A 23,385-nucleotide genomic window follows, 5' to 3' on the forward strand; every position below is an offset into this window, starting at 1 on the left:
CTTCCCACGCCACACGCACGCGCGCGCGCAAACTGCTCCAACCGAGCAGGTAAACCTGGAAGGTGACCGCAGCTAACGAGGGGTCCGAGGGGGAAGGCGGGCGGGGGCCACCGGGTGCGCTCACGGCCGCAGCAGCGAGGCCCTCGGCTTCGCAGGCGGAAAACGCGTTTTTCCCTTCGCTCGGACGTGTACCCCGAGGGAGGGTGTGTCCAGCTCGGCCCCAGGCTCGAGGTGGCGCAGAGACACGTCTTCCTGCGCCCGAGCGCACGTTTGCTAAACTCACCCTTAGGGGAGGGGGTCCCCAAGCGGGCTGAGCGCACCAAGTGCGAACCCCTAGTCGTCTTCCGCGCCGCCTCCGACCCGCGCTCACGTGGCCCGTGGGGCGGGGCGGACACGCGGGCCCCGCCCCCACAGCTCCGCCTGGAGGTGTGGCCCGGGCGCCGGAAGCGCGGCGCGACCTGACTGACGGACGGACGGACGGACGGAAGGGGCCGCACACGCTGGGACCATGGCGACGCAGGCGAAGCGCAGGCGGGTAGGTCGCGGGCGGCCGGCTCGGGGCCCGCCTCAGCCCGCCGCGCCCGCGCTGCTCCACCCGCAGTCCGTCCGGCGCGGGGGTCTCCTGAGCGCCTCGCTCCCGCAGGGCACTTTCGGCTCTCGGTCCCCTCCCCCACCCGGAGCCCCTCCGCGCGCCGCCGTATCCCCGCCCCCGGAGAGCTCTCCCGGGCCGGGCCTCCCCAGTGCGCTGTTGTCCTAGGTGGCCGGGCCTGTGGGCGGCGGCGACGACCTGGACCCGGACCCAGTGGCCGGCTTCCTGAGCTGGTGCAGTCGCGTGGGGCTGGAGCTGAGTCCCAAGGTGAGCGGGGTGGGGCGGGAGGCGGAGGAAGGCGCGGCGCGGGCCGGCTCTGACCCGCTGCTCCCCTGTAGGTGACGGTGAGCCGGCAGGGCACGGTGGCCGGCTACGGCATGGTGGCCCGGGAGAGCGTGCAGCCCGGGGAGCTGCTGTTCGCGGTGCCGCGGGCCGCGCTCCTGTCGCAGCACACCTGCGCGATCAGCGGCCTGCTGGAGCGAGGTGGGCATGCGGCCGGGGTGGGGTCCCGAGGCGGGCCCGCGGGCCGCGCCGGGGCTCTCACCCTTGTTTCCCGCAGAGCGAGACCAACTGCAGAGCCAGTCGGGCTGGGTGCCGCTGCTCCTGGCGCTGCTCCACGAGCTGCAGGCCCCGGCCTCACCCTGGAGGCCCTATTTTGCGCTCTGGCCGGACCTGGGCCGCTTGGAGCACCCTATGTTCTGGTGAGAGCGCGCGCTGCAGCCTGGCCCCCGCCACGCTGGCCCGGGGACAGGGCCGCCTCCCAACACTAGTCCCAGCAGGGTGTGTGAAGGGAACGTGGGGTTTCACTGCAGGCCGGAGGAGCAGCGCCGGCGGCTGCTGCAGGGGACAGGGGTACCTGAGGCCGTGGAGAAGGATCTGGCCAACATCCGCAGCGAGTACTATGCCATCGTGCTGCCCTTCATGGAAGCCCACCCCGACCTTTTCAGCCCCGGGGTCCGCTCCCTGGAACTCTACCACCAGCTCGTGGCTCTCGTGATGGCCTATAGGTCAGTGAACAGCCCCGAAGGACCCTTTTCTTTAGAACTGTTGAGACGAGAGGGGAAAAGAACCGTGAACCCCACCCCCAGCCTCACTCCACACTGGGCTTTAGCCAAGTTCTCTCTGGCAGCTTTCAGGAACCATTGGAGGAAGATGAGGAAGAAAAGGAGCCAAACCCCCCTTTGATGGTGCCTGCTGCAGACATACTAAACCACTTATGCAAGCACAATGCCAATCTAGAATACTCTCCAGTGAGTGGGCCCCTCCCATGTGCGCTGATTGGGCACGACCCAAACCAGCGCCTGTCATTTATGCCTGCCTGGCAGTTGGTCTAAATGGGCTCCTTTCTTCGTCCTGAGGAGTAGGTGAAGTTAGCTCCTCCTGTATGTGTTCATGTGCATATTCCAGTGAAACAGTTTGCGCACAGAACATCTCAGAGTTGTCGTTAACCCTCTGATGAATGTGACTACCATCATTTATTTGATGGAGGTTGGTGGTTCTGCCCAGTGCCAGGGAACCAATGTGGGCAGCAGGTCGGTGTAAGATAACAGTCCTGACTATATCAATTCTGTTTACCAGGTGGGAAGTTACTATTGGTGGGTATAAGTCAGTCCCATCTCCCACCGCTGAACTATACCTGCTGGAGGGTCTTCTTAAGAGGGGAGTGATCCTGGGGCTGGTCTGGGAAGGGGCTGGCCCCAGCTTCTTCCTTCCACTCCAGGATTGTCTTCGGATGGTGGCTACTCAGCCCATTCCTAAAGGCCATGAGATTTTCAACACTTACGGGCAAATGGCTAATTGGCAGCTGATTCATATGTATGGTTTTGTTGAACCATACCCTGACAACACGGATGACACAGCTGACATTCAGATGGTGACAGTTCGTGAGGCAGCATTACAGGGTGAGTATCTGACTCAATCTTGGACACGCGATGTGCCTCTATCCCTGCCCCAGGTGCTTTGCGTAGACTAGGGAGTAGACTAAAAAGTGAACTCTTTGACACACCGAGGGGCTTCACACTATTTTCTATCTACAGGGACGAAAGTTGAAGCTGAAAGGCTCCTGCTGTATGAACGCTGGGATTACTTATGCAAATTGGAGATGGTAGGGGAAGAGGGAGCCTTTGTGATTGGGAGGGAAGAGGTGCTGACTGAAGAGGAATTGACCACCACACTCAAGGTAGAGGGCCCCAAAGAACCATTTAATGCTGAAAGCAGCCAACATATCTGGAGCTAAAGAGCCAGGAATGGAGGGAATAGGATCCCTGAGTGATTCAAGGGCCCCATGGTTGCTCCTAGGTGTTGTGCATGTCTGCCGAGGAGTTCAGAGAGTGCAGAGACCAGGATGGACCGGGAGATGATACAAGGGAAGAGGACAGCCTGACCATCACAAACATCCCCAGGCTCAGAGGATCATGGAGAAAGCTGCTTCGGGACAGTGTTCTGTTGACCCTGCAAAACTATGCCACAGATTTAAAAACTGAGCAAGATTTACTCAGTAATAAGGAGATCTACACCAAACTCAGCTGGAGGGAGCAACAGGCCTTACAGGTTCGATATGGTCAGAAGATGATCTTACACCAGCTGTTGGAACTGACAGCTTAAGCTAAGCGGGTTCCCTGAAGGAACATCCATCCACGAGAAGGACTTTATTCTAAGCTGATAGTCACTGATGCTTGAAGAGGAGGAAAATTTGGATTTTTTACTTTTTTCTTATTAAACACCAAAAGGAAAAAGAGCAAAGGCGTGCTAGGATGAACTCTGAGGTAAGGGGACATGTTTAGGGATTAGGAACAGCAGACTTGGGAATCACTGCTGTGACCAAGACCAGCACACTTTTTTTTTCCAGTTATTGCCATTTAAATTTTTTTTAAACCAACACACATTATAGCTGTTTTGTTCTCAAGGTTAGCAGAAATGTGACTGATAGTAAAGTCTTACAGTCTTGTGTTTAACAACGCAGACTGTTTCCTGTTAGAGGATTTAATAAGCTATGTCACTGGCACTCAGCCATTTGTTACAAATTCCTCAGCAGTCTGAAGTTTGCTCTCGATGGCACAGCTCACCCTCAGGGAAGAAACCATAAGACCAATGACATTTAAGCCCACTCCATGTAAGATTTTCTGTTATTTAATCTTGGTCCTTTTTGTTCTCTCTGGCCATAAAACTTGACGGCCATTAAAAGTGTAAGGTGTAAGGGGGTAAGTTTTATACATATACTTATTCCTTTCTTTTAATAAAGGGCATTAATTGTTTAAACACAGAAACCTGCTTTAACAACTTTCTACTGTTGAAAATGAACAGGAAGAAACACTAAAAAAAACCCACTTTCTTGCTTGTTTGAACATGCCAAACATGTTCTAAATTAGGGGGCAAAATCTACCTTTCAGCAAGAAGCTAGTGGTTGCCAAAGGCCCCGGGCTTTGGAAGGGTGGGCTGTCCACTTCCTCCTGTCAGCACTGGCTGCTGCTCCTGAGAAAAGGCACAGTGGACTCGCACTTAGGTCATGACTTTAATGTTTGCATTGACTACAGTATGCATACACATACAGGAAGTAGGGGAGCTAAAGCCCAGGAACTAGGAAGGCTACAAAGTACAACACTGGACCAATACATTTACAGAACACTTAAAATCCTTACAAAAGGGGCTATATTGGTCCTTTTGACTTTTTTGTTGTTCAACTTAGCCTGGGATAAAGGGCGAGGGAAATTCATACTATTGGTTCCCTTTCCTCAGTTTACAACTATCAGGAGAGATGGGAGAGCTTTAGGCCTGGTCTTGTTTCCCTTTTACAAAAAGAGCATCTTCTTCAGTAGAAATAAGAAAATGACGCTCTCCAGCAGTCAGCTTTCAACTTAGGAAAGGGACAGAGCAAAACCCTGTGGCATCATTTGGGAGCTGTTCCCTGGCATACTAAATTCTGTCACATCATTTTTTAACAACTTTGTGATTTTCAAGGTCCCCTGTCCACATTAAAAATTAAGTTCCATAATACTTAAACTGGTTTTTTTGCTACTGCTTTGGGACACCAGGAATGTCAGGAAGACATGGGAGCTATGTCCCTGGGCAGGTACCGGTTTGTATATATGCCTTGGATACATTTTGCACAAACCCAAGAAGTTCCAGACAAAAGTTTTCTCTGTCATATATTTACACAAGTTCAAAATGATATTCACAGCATTTTCTAAATTTTGGCCAAGAGTCAAAAAAAATGCATTTAAACTTTGGAACGTGCCCACATAGACAGGAAGCTGACCCAAACAGTAATTGGGGCAGATACCCGAGAACCAAAGGGCTGGGAAAGTCAGGAAGAGCTGAAAGGGTTCCTCAGCCAGTTTATAAACTTGGTGCTGTGGGACATCCAGGCTGAAACATTTACAACAGAAATGCAGTTCTGTCTAACTGGCACCTGTCCCTTCCATTACTTGCTGAGCCTGCTTCTGTCCCATGCAGCACTGTGCCACGGACTGGAATAACCTGAAGAAGGGAGAGAGTTACAAGTTTGTGAGAAAACTTCAGGCCTGACATTACTTTGTGTCTCATTAGCTTTGGCAACTAACTACTGCCTTCTTCACCACCCACCCAGGCTGAAGCCATCAAATGAGTCTCATTTTCCTATCTCATTCTTAGACAATTAAAATTTTACTTTTAACTTACTTTTCAATTTCTGGGGCACAGTGTACAAACTCATGGTTCCAGAACTTAAACGCTGGATTTTTAATCAGCTCAATGAAGGTAATAAGTAGACCCCATGGATGTGGCCTATTTACAATCAACCGTTCCAAGAGAACCCTAGAGAAGGGGAGAGTAAGTTAGTTAACACACCGAGAAACACAATTCAGGACCACTGCTCCATTACTTTCCCTTTCCCCCAACTCTTCTCCCTGACTATTAAACTACATGCAAAAGTTGCAAGCTTTACTAAAGACAAGTAGGTTAATCTCTATACAGCGTGGTTAGTGCAGGTGGATTCTGGAATTAGAAAACCTGGGTTTGAATCTCACCCATTCCCATTACTGAGCCTAAAAGAGTAAGTTAAGGTGAAGTAAGGACAGTATCAGATTACATGGTGCAAAAAAGTAATCACTTAAAGGATGTATTCAATCAAAAGAAATAAACATTCTAATCCTGAATGCAATTAGTATTGGCTTAAATATTAGTATCTTTTACCTGTGTTTCTAAATTTACCAAAAAAATAATAAAGCACAAGAACACAGTTTTAAGTACAAGGGAGCTTACTTCAGCTTTATAAATCACACGATAGAACATTATCACTAGTTAATTTTTGGTACAAAAATCTAAGGAATACTGTTATCTAATACCCACAAACTACCATTAGGTAAAGAGGCAAGTTTAAAAAGTCTGGCCCAGTTTTTAAAGTATATGTATATACCTCTCTCACTACAATCTGCCCATCTCACAATCTCCAGAACTATACATAGTCTAAGCAAAAGAGATTCCTAACTATTGTCAGGAACACCCAAGTATGATCCTACGAACCAGGCTCAATGAACATCGTGTTCAATGCACAGGAGACAAACACAGAGAATTCATAATAAAGGGGAAGAGGCACAACTTAGAAGCATCTGAAAAACAGGTTTCTCCCTTACCTTGTGATCTGTTCTTGGATAGCTTCAGTGTTGGCCTCGGCAAAAAGGTACAGCATGGTGCAGCTGAAGTAGTGAGTGTGGCTATTTGGGTACCGCAGCTGATTTGCAATGGCATTTAAGAAGAGATACCGACCTAGAAATCAAGAAAACAGTTTAGTGAGGACTTGCTCTATAAGACCAAGATAAGACAACAAATCATTCTGACTGGCTAGGATTTGGATTTCTGCTATTACAAGCTTTCAAATTATTCTGAGGTCCCCAAGAGTTTTTCATTTCTGTGGGTTTTCAGTATTTCCACATTAAAAAGTATTTTCCAAAAAAACTTAAGTGAAGTGTGTCTCTGTTTTCACATTTCACTAATCTCTTTAATGTCGCTTAATACAAGACAGCTGGATTCTCATTTCTGTCCATGTCCAATCTGTTCCAGTATTACATTTCATGTAGCTTCTGGAAAACAACTGTCTGCTCATTACAAAATGAGAGCTAAAAAACAACAAACACAAAAAGCCAAGATATTATGAAAATAGTTCTGAACTCCCACTGAGGGTTCTCAGACCACTTTGAGAACCACTAGTTTAAACTATATTGGAATAAATATTAACTGGGTTTGGTTGTCTCGCTCTGCTTGATATTACTCGTGTTTGTAGGGCTATCACAGTGAGCTTTAACGTGTCCCTAAAGGCTACCCTCTATTTTTTGCTAGGCCTTGAACATAATGACACTCAATTCTGTTAAATTTTGATTTTAAGCTGACTCAAATCCCTTCTACAAATAGGCCAGCAGTATATACATACTGAAGATTGGCGTCTCAAAAATTCATAGCAGTTAAAAGTAGGCAGGCACCTGGCCAGCACTTACTAGGGTCTATATTACATAAGAATATAGAAACACAAAAGAAAATGCAGTTCAACCAGGCAAGATGAAACATACAGTAGGAATTATACTGTGAGCTTTTTGCAGAGCAAGTCAAGTCCCATTCATTACAGTTTATACACCTAATATTAACATGCTGCCTGCCAAATAGGCACCAGTAAGTTCTGAGGAAAAGGCAGGCTAACAAAAACAATGTAACGTAAGCCTATTTTTGAGAGGCTAATAAAAGGAATGTTTCTTTTTCACACTAAAAAATACTGCAGTCACATGTGGTAAGGATTCTGAATGATTCTTTCCTTTATACTTTTCTGCATTGAGCGAATACTGTCCAATTAAAAATAAAAGAACCGGGCAGGCCCATAAACATTGACAGAACATTCTTTCTCCAATGTATTTATGACTGGGCTATGGCTTAAGGTATAGAGAACTGGACTCTGAGAACTGGCTGGCTTCGCTCACCTTCAGTGTCCAAGTCTACAGCCAGGTTCTGGAATATGTCCATGTGAGCCGAGTGGGTGATGGTGCTCATTGAGGGTGTGCTGCCCTTGTTGTGAATGTGCGCAATGGCCTGAGTCCCGACATAGAGCACCAGTGCATTGATGAGCTGAAGGTTGTAGCGATTGCCAGGCTCATTGGACACCTAAAATGAACAAAACAAAGCTCCTGAATTATTTCTCAGAGGGCTGATCTGGGCATTAGTATCTAAACCCTTTTTATGCCTTCATAGAAAAGCTGAACTGCTTTCAACATTCTTTGTAATTTAAATTTTAGATAAATTTCCTTGAGTTTGTTGAGGTCATTTAACAAACAGCTGCCCACAGGTGGTGGCTGTGTCAACAACAACCAACATTTCCCTTGGGAAACCAAAGCTTTAACAGGTACCAACATAAAAGTAAAGTTTATAAAGTCAATATGCACTATCTCAATTATAGAAAATATCTGGAGAGGGGAAATGTGATTTCTCCTTGGTGTAGAAAGATAATACAACTTGAAATCATTTTCTATACAGCAAACTAAACCATTTCTTTAGAGAACTCTTAAGAGTACTGGCCAGGAATAGTTACTAGCAGTCTATTCTTACAGAAAATCAGTCCATTTCATTCCCTGGTTGCCTCTTCCAAGGTTACAGCTTTGTGTCGCTGATAAGGTGAACTAGTAAAATGTATAATCTAGTTAATCTCACCCAACCATTAGAAATGACTTGGGTGGTGAACATACAATATACAGATGATGTATTACAGAACTGTACACCTGAAACCGATATAATTTTATTAACCAATCTCACCCCAAATAAACTCAACAGATATTAAAGAAAAAAAGAAATGACAGTATGTATTACAATCTTTTAATCAAGTTGAAAAGACTAACTCCCAAACAGGCCACACATAAGGACTATGCATATAAAGTGCTTTCTATGACAGAGTTAAGCCAAACCAATTAACCTGTAGGTTGCTGCGCAAATCAGATAGAAAAGTGACTGGTGACCGAGTTTTAAGATAGGAATCCAAATCCTTTTTGAACTGAGGTGGCATCACTCCAGTAAAATTGGTGAGAATCCGTGGTGCAATGTTAATTTCACTCAACATATCCACCTGCCACAAACAAATACAAGAATCAACCAGAGCATTTGTAAGAGTTAATTGTATCTATCCTACGAAGTGCTAAAATTGTTTTTCTAAAACTATACACATTATAAATGTCTTAAAAGAGTAGAGCTGCTGCCCTGGCTCGTTTTGTTCAGTGGTTAGTACTGGCCCAAGGACCTAAGGGTAGCAGGTTCGACTGCCAGTCAAAGGCATATACCTCAGGTTGCAGGCTTCCCAGCCCTGATTCGGGCGCATGCAGGAGGCAACCAATTGATGTGTTTCTCTCACATCAATGTTTCTCTTTCCCTCCCTTCCTCCTTCCTTTCCACTCTCTAGAAATCAATGGAAAAAATATCCTCAGTTGAGGATTAAAAAAATTTCTTTTTAAAAGGAGAAGAGCTGCTACTTTTTATCAATGTTTAGAAGAATTTATATATAAAATTAAATGATATTTCTAAAATTAATAGGTTAGGTATACTTCTTGTGGAGCAGTCTAACTTGCACCACTAACTTTTTTTCCCAGGACTTGCAAAAAAGTACAGAATTGGATTTCAAGAGTACAGAATTAGAGTACTCAATCACCAAAAGCCCTAGTCTTGGAAAAGATGCCCCAGCAGAACAGACAGCATACTTGCTACTTGGAAAAATTTCATGTGGAAAGGGGGCAAGGAGAAGTAGAAAATAGATAAAAATGACAGTACCCATGCCACGGTGGTGTGATTTTAAGCGGTTCCTTTTGTTCCTTACATCAACAATTTAAACAAAACACCTATGAAATGTGGGCATTACAAAGGTCTGTTTGTTCTGCAATTCTGTGCTGTGGGGTCACCTAGCAAATGACTGGCCTGGCACCTACTTACCAGAAAAAGAACTAAAATATTAAGACATCATTAATTCTTTTCCTTGAGCTGTTTGAAACTTTACCTTCAAATTAGGAGTGAATGGGTCCGGGAGCCTCATGTTTCTTGGGAAGGCACTCAGGATCAGATTTCTTAACTGGATACAATTAGGTGGAATCACATCACAGAATCCATAATGGTAATCACAAAGGAACTCCGGGAAATCATGCAGAAGAACCAGCAGCACTCTTAAAGTGCCCTATTTTTTTTTAAAAAAAGAAAATCATTTGCTGATTCTATACTAAGAAAACAGGAGTAATAGTTTTATTATTATGATTTTTAACTCAAGTAAAAAATGCAAAAGTATACACTTCAATAACTTAGTTACAAGCTTTAATTAGCTGTAACAGTAACATCACAAGTTATTTATCAAAATATTTACATCTGGAAATTAAGAAAAGCTAGGTGTCAGGAGTCTATAACCTTAAATACATATGCCAGAAGAGATGGGACCAAAACAAACACAAACACAAAGATGTAAGTAAGCTTTTATCTTCAGAAGCTAGAAAAAGAACAGCGGATTAAAACCAAAGAAAGAGGAAAAAGAGCAAAAATCAATTGATTTTTTTTTTTTAAAAGTACTGAAATAGGGGTGCGTAGGTAATAATCAAAGAAGCTGGTTCTTTGAAAAGATGATTAAAAGTAAACCCTACCCAGGGTGATAGAGAAAACACAATACCAATATCAGGAATGAAAAATGACCACCACTACAGACATGAAAAATAGAGAATCTTAATCACTTGCTAATAAATTTGATAATTCAGGTAAAATATACAAAATTGAAAAATGTGATTTATCAAACCAAAACAAAATCTGAATAGTCCTTTATAATAAAGAAATTAAATATTTTGTTAAAATCCTTCCCACAAAGAAACTCCAGGACCAGATGGCTTTACTGGCAAATCCTTATGAGTATTTAAGAAAAAAATTAACACTACTTCCACGATCTTATGAATACAGAGAACATTTTCCACTCTCAATTAGACTATCATACCGCTAATACCAAAACCTGACATGAAAAAAAATCCTAAATGAGAGAAAAGTCAGTTATATATCATGACCAAATGGTCCAGGAATGCAGTGGTGGTTCAAACATTTGAAAATTAATGAAATTACAACATTAACAGGAAAAAATTTATATAATCCTGAATGCCAAAAAAAAAAATTCAATAAAATTAATATCTATTTAATGATTTAGAAACTCAGCAAATTATAAATAGAAGGACACTTCCTTAATCAGATAATGGTATCTATAATACAAATAATAATATAGATTTACAAAAACATTATACTTAATAGTAAATTACTGAAAGCTTTCCCCAAGATCATTATAAACAATTATGCCATTATCACTATCTTCTATTCAACACTGTCCTGCTAGTACTAGCGAGTACAATAAGAAAAAGGAAAGCAAATTAAAAACCTGTTACAGGTAGATGAAATAATTATGTACACAGAATACACCCCTCTCCAAAAAATATACAGATAAGATCTTAGAAAATGGAAATTTAGCAAGGTGGCTGGATACAAGGCAGATATACAAAATCAATTTTATTTCCATATGCTACCAACAAATGAGAATTTTAAAAAGATATCTCTTACAATTCCACAAGAAACATGAAATATGTAGGAATAAGTCTAAGGAAAGATGTTCAAAACATTTATGCTGTAAAGTACACAGTACTTCAGAGTAAAATTAAAGACCTAACTATATGGAGATATACATGTTTATAGATTGAAAGGCTCAGTATTATTAAGAATTCAAGGAAATGCAAATTAAATCTACAAAGAGATCCTACTGCACAACTGGCTAAAAGGAAAACCAGACAATATACCAGGAATGAGAAGAGTAACTCTAATATGTTGCTGGAAGAGTTAAGTGGTACACACATTTTGTAAAACTGGTAGTATATCAAAGTTGAACACAGAAATTACCTTTATGATCCGGTGATGGTTATCCAAATGTTTGTTCTGCACTTTCCTTATATATGTCATACTTTAAAAGCTTTATAATAAACAAGTATTAGGCCTCATATTCCCAGTTGTGTGGTATTTTTAAAGTTTTTAAGTGTTACGTTTTAATTATTTTTAATCTACAACTCCAAATTAATTACCTTGTAGAGGATTTGCATAGGTTTGGTGAGTTCCACATTTCTAAGGAAAGGTGCTAAATATTTGAATAAATCAATCAGTAGCTGTGCATACATAGGCCATCCCTGAAAGAAAGAAATGTGTATAAGTCTTAGCTGCTATTCTGCCACCAAAAAAGTTATTCAATTGGCTACACTGTGATTTCTTCATATTAATATAACTAGAGAAAACTGATGGAAGTGCCTCTCTTAAAGACTGATTGGAATTAAAAAGGAATAAGCATAATTATGGAGGTAGTGAGAAACAAGCTGACTCCAGAAATTCCAGGACATGTAGGTCCTTCTGCCTATAGCAAAATTTACAGAACAGGAGAGGAACATGAGGAAATTTCAGACAGACACAAAACACTTAGACAATTGAGAAACTGACAACTAGGTCTGTTTCTTAATTCCTTCTTTTAATTAAGTCCTAGGTCTAAATCATTTCTTTCCCCACAGCCAACTCCTCAACTCCTGGCAAATAACCTTATCTAGTTTACTTAAATCTTCTATTAGCCAAACTTGCCATGCGCACCCCTCCCTAATTAAGTTCATTCTTGGGGTAATTTTATTAAATGTAAATTTCTTCCAATACAGTGACAAGTGGTCCCCAATTTTGAATGTGAAAGCCTTTAGCATTTAGAGTGGCAACCTGAGAAACTGGCAAGTTCCATAGCTCCATTACCCAGAGTTTTTATACAGATGTCTACAGAGGTGGTCCAAACTTTCAACTTCATTTTAAAAGCCCTTAAGAGACTGACATAGGCAGCTCACAACAGACTCGGGAGATGCAATATCATAATCGGAGGAATAACTCAGGCAGAAAAGGCAGTCAAGTACTCTCCTTGACTTGACTCTATATTAAATAGAAGAATTCCCAGGGAAGCTTGGAAGTGTAATTACTACTACTAAGTGACTAAAAGTACTAATAAGCCCCAGGTAGTTACAGTCTTCATCTGTAGGAGATAAACTGCAGCCACACCTTCTGCTGTGGCGTATGTGCCAGCATTCTTGCAATAAATATCCGATGGGAGATCAATTCAAGCCAGGCATACACAAAGCCAGGAGCTTTGGTAGGCCTCAAGATGTGGAATGTATTGCTGAAAGAAGAAAACCTTTGTCAGAAGCACAGTCTAACTTACAGTGAACACACGAATATAAGTAGACAAGCTGTGTTATGAATAAACATGCCTAAAACCCATAAGCAGAATGCCTGCTCCACTTCTCAAATTTTAGTATACTAAAATAGCAATCTTTACCAGGAATCTATTAAATTGAACACTACTCACCAGAAAGCTGTAAGTGTCTGGAAATTAATGGTTTCCAATACATGCTCAGGTGCATTGAGTTCCAAGAGCAGCATGATGAAAATTCGATGGTAGGGAAGCTGCTGAAATTCACTTTGCCGAACATCATGATCCTGTAGGAGAACTCCCACTACTATACCAAGGACCTATAGAACACACAGGTGAGAGCTTTAAATCATGAAGATAATACATTTACCACTCTCTATAGTCATGCTTTTTTTTTTTTTACCTTGCATTCTTAAGCCCCATGTTAAGAGGAAAGGACATATACTATTTGAATATAAAATTATATGCTGAGAGCCAAAGGTGCCATACATTGATTTGATTCGGCCTGCAGGGTTTTGTGTTTTTTCTTTGAATTTCAATACCCTTCCACCAGACATGTGTACTCTCCACAAATGCCAAGTGACTTCTGTAAAGCTCTAGAAATTAGCATGGAACATCATATTTCATCATAACAACCTAATTTTTCTGGTCTGACGTGAAGTTGGTAAGAGGCAAATGGTTTATAGTTCTTTTGTCACTTAGTAGAGAGGGAATAGGGAAACTGTTAGGCTGCAGCAATGACCTGCATTTCTTATACAAAAACTGTCTGTGCTCCCACTTGACTTTGCCACTTAACAGTGAGGATTCTAACTTACTTGGTTATGATAACCTATTTGATTATGATAACCCAAGACCAAACTCTTAAGTTCATTTCTGCACTATTTTACTACTCAAATTTCTAAGAATTCCACTGTATAAATAAGAAAACCGTACTTTGTTCCTTTTCAGAAAAATCAAGACAATAACTAATGTCTCCCACGGTATCTGAGTTACCAATTTGTTTACCATTTGTTTTACATAGTGAACATATCTAGCCATCTCATTCAAATCTCATACTAACTAAATAGCTTTTAGTTAGCATTACCTAACATTAACATACTGAAATACGTTATGATTTTTTCAGGGTCTTTTGTTAAAGCGTCATATTCCTCTTTTAAAACTTGGTGATTATGTTTGCATGTTATCTATAAATTTAATTTCAATACAGAAAAGGGGATGCTACAACATGTTTTGGAAAAGAGTTGAGCCCTGAGGTTTTAGAACCACTGGTGCAGGCTTCAAGTGTACCAAGAATGAGGCAAGAAAGGATTGCAGACCTTGTTCAGCAGATTAATCTTCGTGACAGTGTTGGTGGCCTCCCCTGAGTGTTTCACTAGCAGTGCAATGAGTCGGACAAAGGCATCCAGGTTGTGATAGCACTTGGCTCGGATCATGGTGGGATTAGCAGCAGGATTGTGCTGCTGTTCAGCCTGAGCACGGTAACTGATTTCAACACACATTTCAGTACAGAGACGAAAGAACCTTGTTATGAGGTCATCAGTCTTCAGGATTCCTTGCTGGTGCATCTACCAAGAGAACAAAAACATAAAGACACAATGAGATAATACACACAAAATAAACTTTTTAATTTTTACACATAAGAAATATTCTTTCACTTATTTCTATTGTCACATTTCTAATTTTTACTTTGTAAAAAAGCTGCCATGAAAATGACTTGGCCGTTAAGGACCCATGACAGAATTGCTCCAGTTTTAAGTTTAATGGAGGACAGAGAAGATAGAAACTGAGAAAAGAGATAACAACATGGCAATTTTGAACAGCAGTCCATAGCCAAATAATTTGGAAAATTAACTATGCAAATTAAACCAACTTTCGGTAACTCACTAAAAGTAATATTAAGACATTCTCTCCAATGTATATTTCCTCCAAGGAGATGACATTATATATATTTTACTTTCTCACAGAAGATAATTGCTTCCAGTTGACTTAACCAAAAGTTTTTGAAATTCCAAGTAGCTTCATCAGGAACATTAAATAATAATTTGTATAAATAATTATGTAAGTAATTAATCAAGCAATAAATTGTATAATGAAAATACCTGCAGACAGTATCTACTTATTTTAATGTACATTAAAGCCATTTTAATGTAAATTAAGTTAAAATAAAGTGAAAAGGGCAAGTTTATTTTTTCAAAAAAGAATAAAGCACAAATTTTATGACATATGATCTGGAAATGAAGCAGCAGAGAAGTTATTTGGCTAGTACGAAAGAAGAGAAGACAAGTATTAAGACAGCAGAGGGAGGAGGTCAGTGCTTACTAAACAGAGAAACCAAGCCCAGAATAAACACTTGACTGTTATCTTGGAAACTTGAATTATCTCTTGATAAGCAATAAAACAGCTGAATTGACAATCATGTGCCCTAGCCAAGACAGAAGGCCAGCAAAGGGACTTTCTCGTACATTGAAATCTGAAAAATTAACAGGGGAGAGGAAATAGGACAGACAGCTATAATCAAGATGGAGCATAAGAAAGAATTCTCAAAAGAGAATAGGAAAGTATAATACATTATCTTTTACAAATGGAGAAAAGAAATGAGAGCTAATAAGCCAGCAGGAAGAGCTGAGACAGATGCCACATCCATACCCATGACATACCGGTGATCACAAAACCCAATTAATTCAAAATTCTTCCATCCAAATCAGAAATCAATCTATAAACCTGCAGTAACAGCTTTTCAATAGGTATGTTTTGTAATTTCCTGGATTCTTTAAGGGGAGAGAGTTACTGAGCATGATTTACTAAGTAACACTCATCTAGAAAAGTAAATCCAATTTCTATCTCCTAAAATTCAAATCAGCTCTTCCACATTCAATTGTCATTTATTTGATAGATCTAATCTGTAATCTTTCTATGATGCAAATATAAGCTTTGGTCTCAGTTTGAAGAAATGGCAAATCTGCAGAAATAAGCAGATTATATCTCCCAGAACAAACATTACAAGAGTTCTACTAAAGGAATTCTAAGGCCAGTTCAGGAAAAAGGTACCACTCTTGCCAGCCAAGTAACATGATTAGGACACACTGATTAATGGGTCTGAATCCCTCCATAGTGGCTGAAAGTAGCCAATGAGGATCAAAAACAGACTGCTAAATGATACTATGGCTCTCTCCCTACAATATTTCCTGTTCATCCTGTTCACAAATATTACTGCCAAACCTAGTTTTTAGCTACAGACTTGTTTCCTAACACTCAACTCAAAGTTCAATTTAGATCAAATTGAATGAAAATACTTGAAACTATTTCCGAAAAAGAACAAGCTAATCAGTTTTAGATAAGTAGGCTACTCTAAAAAATACAATAAAAAGCTCTACCATTTAACTAAGTTTTTTGTTTTGTTGTATTTTACTTTATTTTTTAAACATGGGCTATTACAAGAACTTTACTTATTGGCCCATAATCCCATCACTGATTATCAAGCTAGTAACGTTACTATATATATGACTAACAATTTCATCACTCATTACCTGATCCACTATACTTTGTAGCTGTGACAATTGAAATGGGATAAATAGAATTAAAGGGTAGAATGCTGACTTTACTGTTTAGTGTCCAATGATGAAACAAATAAGCTGTATCAATTTAACAGGGTAATGATGACATTTTTGGTTTACATGAGTATGGAGGTAACTGTCTGACCACAGGTACGTAATACTGAGCTTTAATATTGGAGGTATCACACCCTACTTATGTTGAATAAAAAGCACCTTTCTTTCCAAAAGCTCTACCTGTCCAACAAACGCAGAGAAAGCTTTGGTACTGTCACGGCCAGCTGCTGCTGAGTGGTAGAGATTCACCCATTCCCTCAGAAGATACTCTGCCTTCTCCCTCAGGCCTGGAGGATCATCATACTCTGAGGCTTGAGAGATCCCAGAATGCATCATAAAGTTAGGGCCTCCATGAGCACGATCAATCATTGCTTCATAGTTGGATCGCACTACTTCCATCAGCTGGGGCAATCTAGTACAATAAATCCAGAGTGAAAATCAGTCTACTCATGGTTGTGATTTCACAGACATACAGCTGGACAACTTGCTTATTTAGTAGAAACCACAAGAGTGATGATCACTTTACTATTTCCATATTTAAACAAAACTATCCTTGATCTCTTTATTTCTGTAGAATCAGGTGGACACAATATGCAAATGACTGAACTTAGTTAAGCCAGGTCTTGACCAAAAAACAGTGCCCGTTGAAATGGAGCTGATGTTCACTGTCAACGAGTATTCACTGCATACCTACTATATGACGTTCACTGAGTACCTACTATATAGCATGATTTGTATTATTTATCTTAATTCTCAAAAGCCCTTTGAGATATTATTTCCAGTTTTTATAAGAAACAGGCTTAGAGTAAATCAACTTGCCTAAAGCCAGACAGATTTTAAGTGGCAGAGCCAGGACTTAATGAAACAAAGGACTCTGACACCAAGTCTAATATTAATATTGTATGTACTGCTCTATGGCAAGAAGGCCTGGCAGTTAGTTAAGCTTTCATAATTCAAGGACAATATTCGGCCTCTCTCAAGCTTCCCGTATGTTGTAGGTAAAGCAGTCACAGTAGGTGATGTTAGTAAGTCTGCACACTCATTTCTGAAGCTCTTTCTTAGGGTGCTGAACACACATGATCCCGGGCATTCCATCCTCACCCTTCTGGAGCATTGCCTCTGGAGTGGGCGTTAATTCTCATGAGGGTTTCAATGGTGTGGAACAGATCTGCCTCAGTAATATGGGCAACACTCCTCTCATCCACCAGCAGGATTTTTACCAATTGCATAGCAAATGCAACAGCCATGTAGTTTAAACCATTCTCCATTGACTGGCAACACAGAAAGCACAATATAAGACAACAGTTACAGCAAACACACTTCCCAACTACCAGAGCCCCTTCTCCTGTTTAAGTAAACTTCTTCCATACCTGAGCTAGGTGAAGATCATACTGCTGCATATTAACCAAATGATTGCGAATTAGCAACTCCACTGCCTCGACATTATATTTATATTCATCCCGACATTCAATTAGGCACCTAGAAAAAGGCAGTATTTCTTTATTCATATAGGCTTAGCCAAAACTGCATCAAGTAAACTAAAGAGCCCATTTTATTCAAATGATAACTTGTTCCAAATCAAGGATGCCCTGAAAACCAACTGCAATCAGTATCCAAGATTCAAAATAGCCAGTAATAACGTGGGACAGACAGCCCAGTGTTAAAACACAAGCTTTGCTTTCAAAGCCTAGAAAACAAAGCATTCCAGCCCTGTCCTGTGCGGCTCGGCTGGGCATCACCCCATGTACCAAAAGGTCGCCAGTTTCATTCCCGGTCAGGGCACATGCTGGGGTTGCAGGCTCAATCCCCAGCAGGAGACAGGCAGGAAGCAGCCAACAGATGTTTCTCCCCCCAACACACACCCCCCTTAAAAAAAAGATCAATAAAAACATATTTTAAACAAACCAAATCATTCCATTTAAGACATTAAAATATTTATGTATGAACACCACTGCTATACAATCAATGAATCCTTGTAATATCAATGGTCTAGCCCAGCCAGTGTGGCTCAGTGTTTGAGCCTCGACCTATGACCCAGGAGATTGAGGTTCGATTCCCGGTCAGGGCACATGCCCGGGTTGCAGGCATAATCCCCAGTGCAAGAGGCAGCCGATCAATGACTCATCACTGGTGTTTCTATTTCTCTCTTTCTCTGTCTCTCTCCCTTCCTCTCTCGGAAATCAAAAGACATATTAAAAACAAAAAAACAAAAAAAACAATGGTCTACAATTTATTCCCCAAAGCAAGTACTGGTTGGCTTTCTGTATCTGTCATAGGCACCAAATGGCAAAAGGACAATTATTCACAATTCTCACTACTCAGAATTAGAAATTCCAAATGTCCCATTTACCTTCCAAATTAAAGGAAAACCTCTATACCTAAAGAGCGCCATATATATCAGAAGGCAGTCCAATAAAATACGACTCTTCTAAGATGGCTACTGACCTTGTAATCTGTTTGTTACACCATGGAGACCCATATGCCCGGCCATCTTGAAGAGCCTTCAAGACCAAGAGGTGGCATTCCCTGTAGCGCAGCAGCAGGTCAGCATCAGCACCACTTGTGGCATCTAGTAAGCCCTCTACAGCCTATGGCAGGAAAAAAGGGTTCAGAACCATGGAAAATATAGTACTCAGCCCAACTATCAAAGCCAAAAACCAAACCTTAATGCAAACTACAAGGTACCTGGCAGTGGAGTTAACAATCTTTCCACTCAACAAAGTCCTTTTCACTTACCTAACACACATACTCTCTAAGTTTTATCTGGTTTATGCTCACACTCTTGTTCTTCACTGTCATATAAGGCTCCACTGTCCCTAGTCAAAATCCAATGGTCTCCACCTACCTTATACCCCCACTGCTCAAATACTTGGATCAATGTGTCCCTCAAAGGGCTATCTTTTAAAGTTTCTTGAATAATCGTATTTCCAGGAAATTGTGCCTTAAAAAGAATTCACCCTTTACTATTTTTAACTGCCATGACTATATTCTATTCTGGAGAAAGACCATCTGCTTATTACAGAACAGTATTTGCTTTTTATTAACTTTTAAAATCTTAAATGTAACTTAAATGATAATAATGCAGGTCTCTGGATGTTTACAAGCCTAGTTTCTTCTCAAAGTAATAAAAGTTTTAGAACTAACCTTCTGGAGCAATCCAAGAGCAGCTATGGCGTCCCGGGAGTTTCGAGATAATACTACAACCTCCAAAAGACTTCTAAGGGCCTGAGCTTGAGGGTTCATGGCCAAAGTTGGTGGGATGGCATGTAGGTGCTGCTCTAGTTCTGTAATGCACTTATCATAAATTTGAGCTACATCATCTGTTGCCCAAGCTTGCTGTTTTAGAGAAGGAAACAATTGAAAAAGAGAGAAACATTTTAAAGATTTTTCACTGGCACATGTAGCAACTGAAGTTTTTTTTTTTTTTTTATCATCAAAACATGGAGGGGCACACTGGCTGGTGTGGCTCAGTTGGTTGAACGTCATCCTGTGCACCAAAAAGTGGCATGTTTGATTTCCAGTCAGGGCACATACCTAGCTTGCCCATTCAATCCCCGGTCAGGGTAAATACAGGAGGCAACCAATCAATGTTTCTCTCCCTTCTTCCCTAAAATCAATAAAAACATATATATCTTTTAAAAGTATCAGGACACTTTGTTAAACCTGAATGGAGTCTAAGAATTAGATGATATTAACATGTTAGTATTACCTTTCTGATTTCAGTGGTTAGACCATGGTCACACAGGATAATGTCTTTGTAAGAGTGATTGGGACATCAAGGTCAGCAACGTATGTTCAAAGGGTTCAGGGGAAAATGTTACCCCCTAAAATTTTAACTTTTCAGAAAATAACAATTTAAATTTTTTTTTTTTTTTTTAAATCTTTACATGAAAAAACAGGGAAACCATGTAAATTCCTCTAATTAGGCCAAACATGAAAGATAAATCAACCTCATAGATATTAAAAAAATCCCACTGGTCTGATACAGGCAATACTTAAACTCAACAAAAACTGGATCATTTTTTCCCCTTTAATTAACAGATTAGACAAAAACACTCAAACTGTAAAACTCAATTTAATCCAAGTCAAGTATTTACCTTCATCGGTTGAGCTAAAAATCCCGTGGGCTGACTTAAATCATTCGTAGGCAAGAAACCAGGCACATTGCGTGCAAATTCTTCATAAACAGCCAACTGCTTTGGGTCCACACCACCAACCTTGGAAGAAAAAAACCTATTTTGACAGGATCCTCTTCACAAGCAAAGAAAAAAATTTTTTGAAAGTGGCAAGTTTGCATGGAAGTAAGCACAGGGGTTCTGAGAAGGGACACAGGAGTCATTAACATATGTTATAGCATGACTGAGTATGCATGTGCATGCACACCACAAACACACAGACAGTGTTTTTCCCATTTCCCTGAATTCTATCAGACACCCTCATTTATAAACTCATTAAGTTTTCCACTGGAAAATGCCTCAAATAGGACCATACCACGGCAATTCTCCAAGGAGCTGTTTTTAAAATGATCAGGTTTTTCACCATATTCTTGTCACCAATAAGCAACTGGCAATAAAAACACAAGTACCCAAAGGGAAGGCCAAGTTGGGACACATCTAAGCTATGCCTACATCTTATCCACAGGTAGCCTTTAAGTAAAATTCTACTGAGGTGAGATATTTTCTCTAAAATAACATTTAACCCCACTGTCCTAGTCCTGGTGAGGAGTTTAAACAAGAACAGAAAGGAAATAAAGATGGGGCAGGGAGAGACACAGCCCCCGATTCTCACTTTCAGCCTGATTTGCTCTGGCATCCGCTCAGCTTGGTATGTTAACACAACAGGATCACAGTACCTCCGCCCTTCTTGCCTAGCATGTTTTCTCAGCTCAAATTCCTGCAAATAAGAAAAAGTCACTGAGGTTCTTGTTATGTGGCACTTCCTTAAACATAAAAAAGAAAAATCCTTAAAAGGCAAATGCTAAACACTTACAGTTGCTAATCTCTTGTCCATCTCGGGGCCTGCTTTTTCTACTGCAGTCTTCTGAATAAAACAGCAAGCTAATTCACAATTGTCCTGAGCTAACTGAGCAGCTGCCTGATCCATCATTTCCCTTTGCTGTGGGGATGCAGTCTATTAGGAGGAGAGATGAAAGAAAAATATTTCAAGTTTTCAGATAGATAAGACAGACACACAGGGTAACAGAAAATACAGTGCTTGCTAGACATATGAATTTAAAAGTTCGAACTTTACTTGACTTACTAGCTACGACCACAAAATAGTCTAACAATCCTCTTTATCTGTAAGATAAAAATACCACTGATCCGAAACATCTTACCAGGTAGTTGCAAAGACGGTAAACAGTATGAAAACAGAAGAGCAGTAAACAAAAGCATTATAACTATAACATCTGAGACCCAAAATTAATAACTGAGTCACTTGTGCTGTATGTAGGTACAAACGAAGTCACTTTACTTGCACTGCTCTACTCCAAGTGCTTTAATTTAAAGTCATGGTAAACTGAATCAAGATTATTAACTTATGCATTTTCTTAAAAGCCTTTATTTCTTTAGAGCAATAAATATTATCTGCCAAAAACTGTGTTGAAGATACAATAGTAAACAAAAAATGATGCTTCACCCCACAGAATTTACAATCTATGAGGAAGACATCAAACAAATACGGTTACTATTAAAGTAGAAATGTAAAGAAAAGAAACTTAGACAAGCAGCAGTTTTGTACTACAGCACAGAAACAATCAACTTACACGAAGAGCTGAGGCAAAACTGTTTTTCAGGTTGGTGGATATGCTCATGAGCAAAGGTTCCCTGCAAGTAATCATAGCCATTCCAGCTGTCAAGTTACGCATCATGTGATGAGCTGCTATTCGCATTCGAGATTCCTCAGAATCAAGGGCAAAATCCTTCCTGACTATTTGTTCACAAGTAGTCATGGCAATCTTAATTGATCGATCCACCACAGGATGGACCAACTCCTGGACAGCCCGTTCAATAGCTTGGCGCACACACTGCTTCAACTGTGGATGGGCCTGAAACAAGGGAATCTGGGTGGAGAAGAACAAGTTAAGTCAACCACTTATTTAAATAAGACACCCCAATTTCTATCAGTAATCCTACCCATGATTTTGGAATTACTTCAGATTAACCATTAACTACCAATTTCTACTTTAAATTAATCAGTGAACAGCTCAGGAATCAGAAGTTGGGCTACCAAAAGAGAGAAGTCAGTCTTCAGCACACGTTGTGGTTCACAGCAACACATCTTTCATTTTTAAAAAGTTCTGTGGTTCATTACAAGATGTATTACTTGCTTAGTTCAAGTATGTGACTCAAGTCCCCTTTTAAAAAGTAACTTCTTGCCCGGCTGGTGTGTCTCAACAGTTGAGCACAGACTGTAGGATCCAGGAGGTGGCGGTTTGGTTCCCAGTCAGGGCACATGCCCCGGATTCGGGCTCAATCCTCAGCAGGGGGCGTGCAGGAGGCACCTGATCAATGACTCATCATTGATGTTTCTCTCTCTCTCTCTTCCTCTCTGTGAAATCAATAAAAATGTACGTATGTATGTATTTGTGTGTGTGTGTGTATATATATGTATATAAAATAACTTCTTTAGTAGCTTGGGAAAATGGAAAAAGAATCAAGTTTACAAAGAAAATGATTTCTACAACAACTTTTATTGCTACAAATAATTCCTCAGAATAGCAAGCATTTTTTTATATCATTATACCCTAAAGCCTTTGCTTTACTTAAAAGATCCTTTCCAATCTTTTCTCTGGTAGAAACTGCCCTAATACTCACTCAGTCTCTTTAACTTACTGAACTTGTAAAAAAAAAATTTAAATAGTCATGATGAACACAAAACCATTCAGATTACTGGGAGTAATATAAAGGGGAATCACAATTTCTAGATCTAGAATTTTTCCTTCAAAAACTAAGTGCCAC

The 23,385-nt window shown here is 40.7% G+C and overlaps 2 protein-coding genes across 9 annotated transcripts in view; one reads left to right on the forward strand and one right to left on the reverse strand.

Annotated features, from left to right (window-relative positions):
• Window positions 1-428: 428 nt before the first annotated feature.
• On the forward strand, window positions 429-4,579 carry SETD6 (SET domain containing 6, protein lysine methyltransferase). 2 transcript variants are annotated; one of them, XM_081119668.1, is made up of 9 exons: window positions 429-535; window positions 758-856; window positions 928-1,072; window positions 1,149-1,290; window positions 1,402-1,596; window positions 1,719-1,839; window positions 2,310-2,490; window positions 2,626-2,768; window positions 2,888-4,578. In XM_081119668.1, the coding sequence occupies exons 1-9, from the start codon at window positions 509-511 to the stop codon at window positions 3,191-3,193; spliced, it is 1,359 nt and encodes a 452-aa protein (XP_080975794.1). In that variant the 5' UTR covers window positions 429-508; the 3' UTR covers window positions 3,194-4,578. The 2 variants fall into 2 exon arrangements, with proteins under 2 accessions (XP_080975794.1, XP_080975795.1); XM_081119669.1 differs by lacking the exons at window positions 429-535; window positions 928-1,072 and having other exon boundaries at window positions 849-856; window positions 2,888-4,579.
• Window positions 4,580-4,717: 138 nt separating this feature from the next.
• The window catches only part of CNOT1 (CCR4-NOT transcription complex subunit 1), a 64,967-nt gene continuing 46,299 nt past the window's right edge, over window positions 4,718-23,385 (reverse strand). For 4 of the 7 annotated variants that reach the window (XM_081119664.1, XM_081119662.1, XM_081119663.1 and 1 more), the window contains exons 31-49: window positions 22,191-22,487; window positions 21,416-21,556; window positions 21,215-21,319; window positions 20,524-20,643; window positions 19,571-19,762; window positions 18,872-19,014; window positions 17,797-17,905; window positions 17,528-17,697; window positions 16,586-16,838; window positions 14,135-14,383; window positions 12,975-13,138; window positions 12,668-12,785; window positions 11,671-11,772; window positions 9,582-9,755; window positions 8,514-8,663; window positions 7,531-7,711; window positions 6,199-6,331; window positions 5,246-5,380; window positions 4,718-5,065 (exon numbers count right to left, since the gene is read on the reverse strand). In XM_081119664.1, the coding sequence (XP_080975790.1) occupies window positions 4,987-5,065; window positions 5,246-5,380; window positions 6,199-6,331; window positions 7,531-7,711; window positions 8,514-8,663; window positions 9,582-9,755; window positions 11,671-11,772; window positions 12,668-12,785; window positions 12,975-13,138; window positions 14,135-14,383; window positions 16,586-16,838; window positions 17,528-17,697; window positions 17,797-17,905; window positions 18,872-19,014; window positions 19,571-19,762; window positions 20,524-20,643; window positions 21,215-21,319; window positions 21,416-21,556; window positions 22,191-22,487 (3,015 nt within the window). In that variant the 3' untranslated portion in view covers window positions 4,718-4,986. The remainder of the gene's footprint in view (window positions 5,066-5,245; window positions 5,381-6,198; window positions 6,332-7,530; window positions 7,712-8,513; window positions 8,664-9,581; window positions 9,756-11,670; window positions 11,773-12,667; window positions 12,786-12,974; window positions 13,139-14,134; window positions 14,384-16,585; window positions 16,839-17,527; window positions 17,698-17,796; window positions 17,906-18,871; window positions 19,015-19,570; window positions 19,763-20,523; window positions 20,644-21,214; window positions 21,320-21,415; window positions 21,557-22,190; window positions 22,488-23,385) is intronic. The other 3 variants (XM_081119666.1, XM_081119667.1, XM_081119665.1) reach the window with 1 other exon arrangement.

Source organism: Miniopterus schreibersii, assembly GCF_964146895.1.
Source record: "Miniopterus schreibersii genome assembly, chromosome: 18".
NCBI lineage: Eukaryota > Metazoa > Chordata > Mammalia > Chiroptera > Miniopteridae > Miniopterus > Miniopterus schreibersii.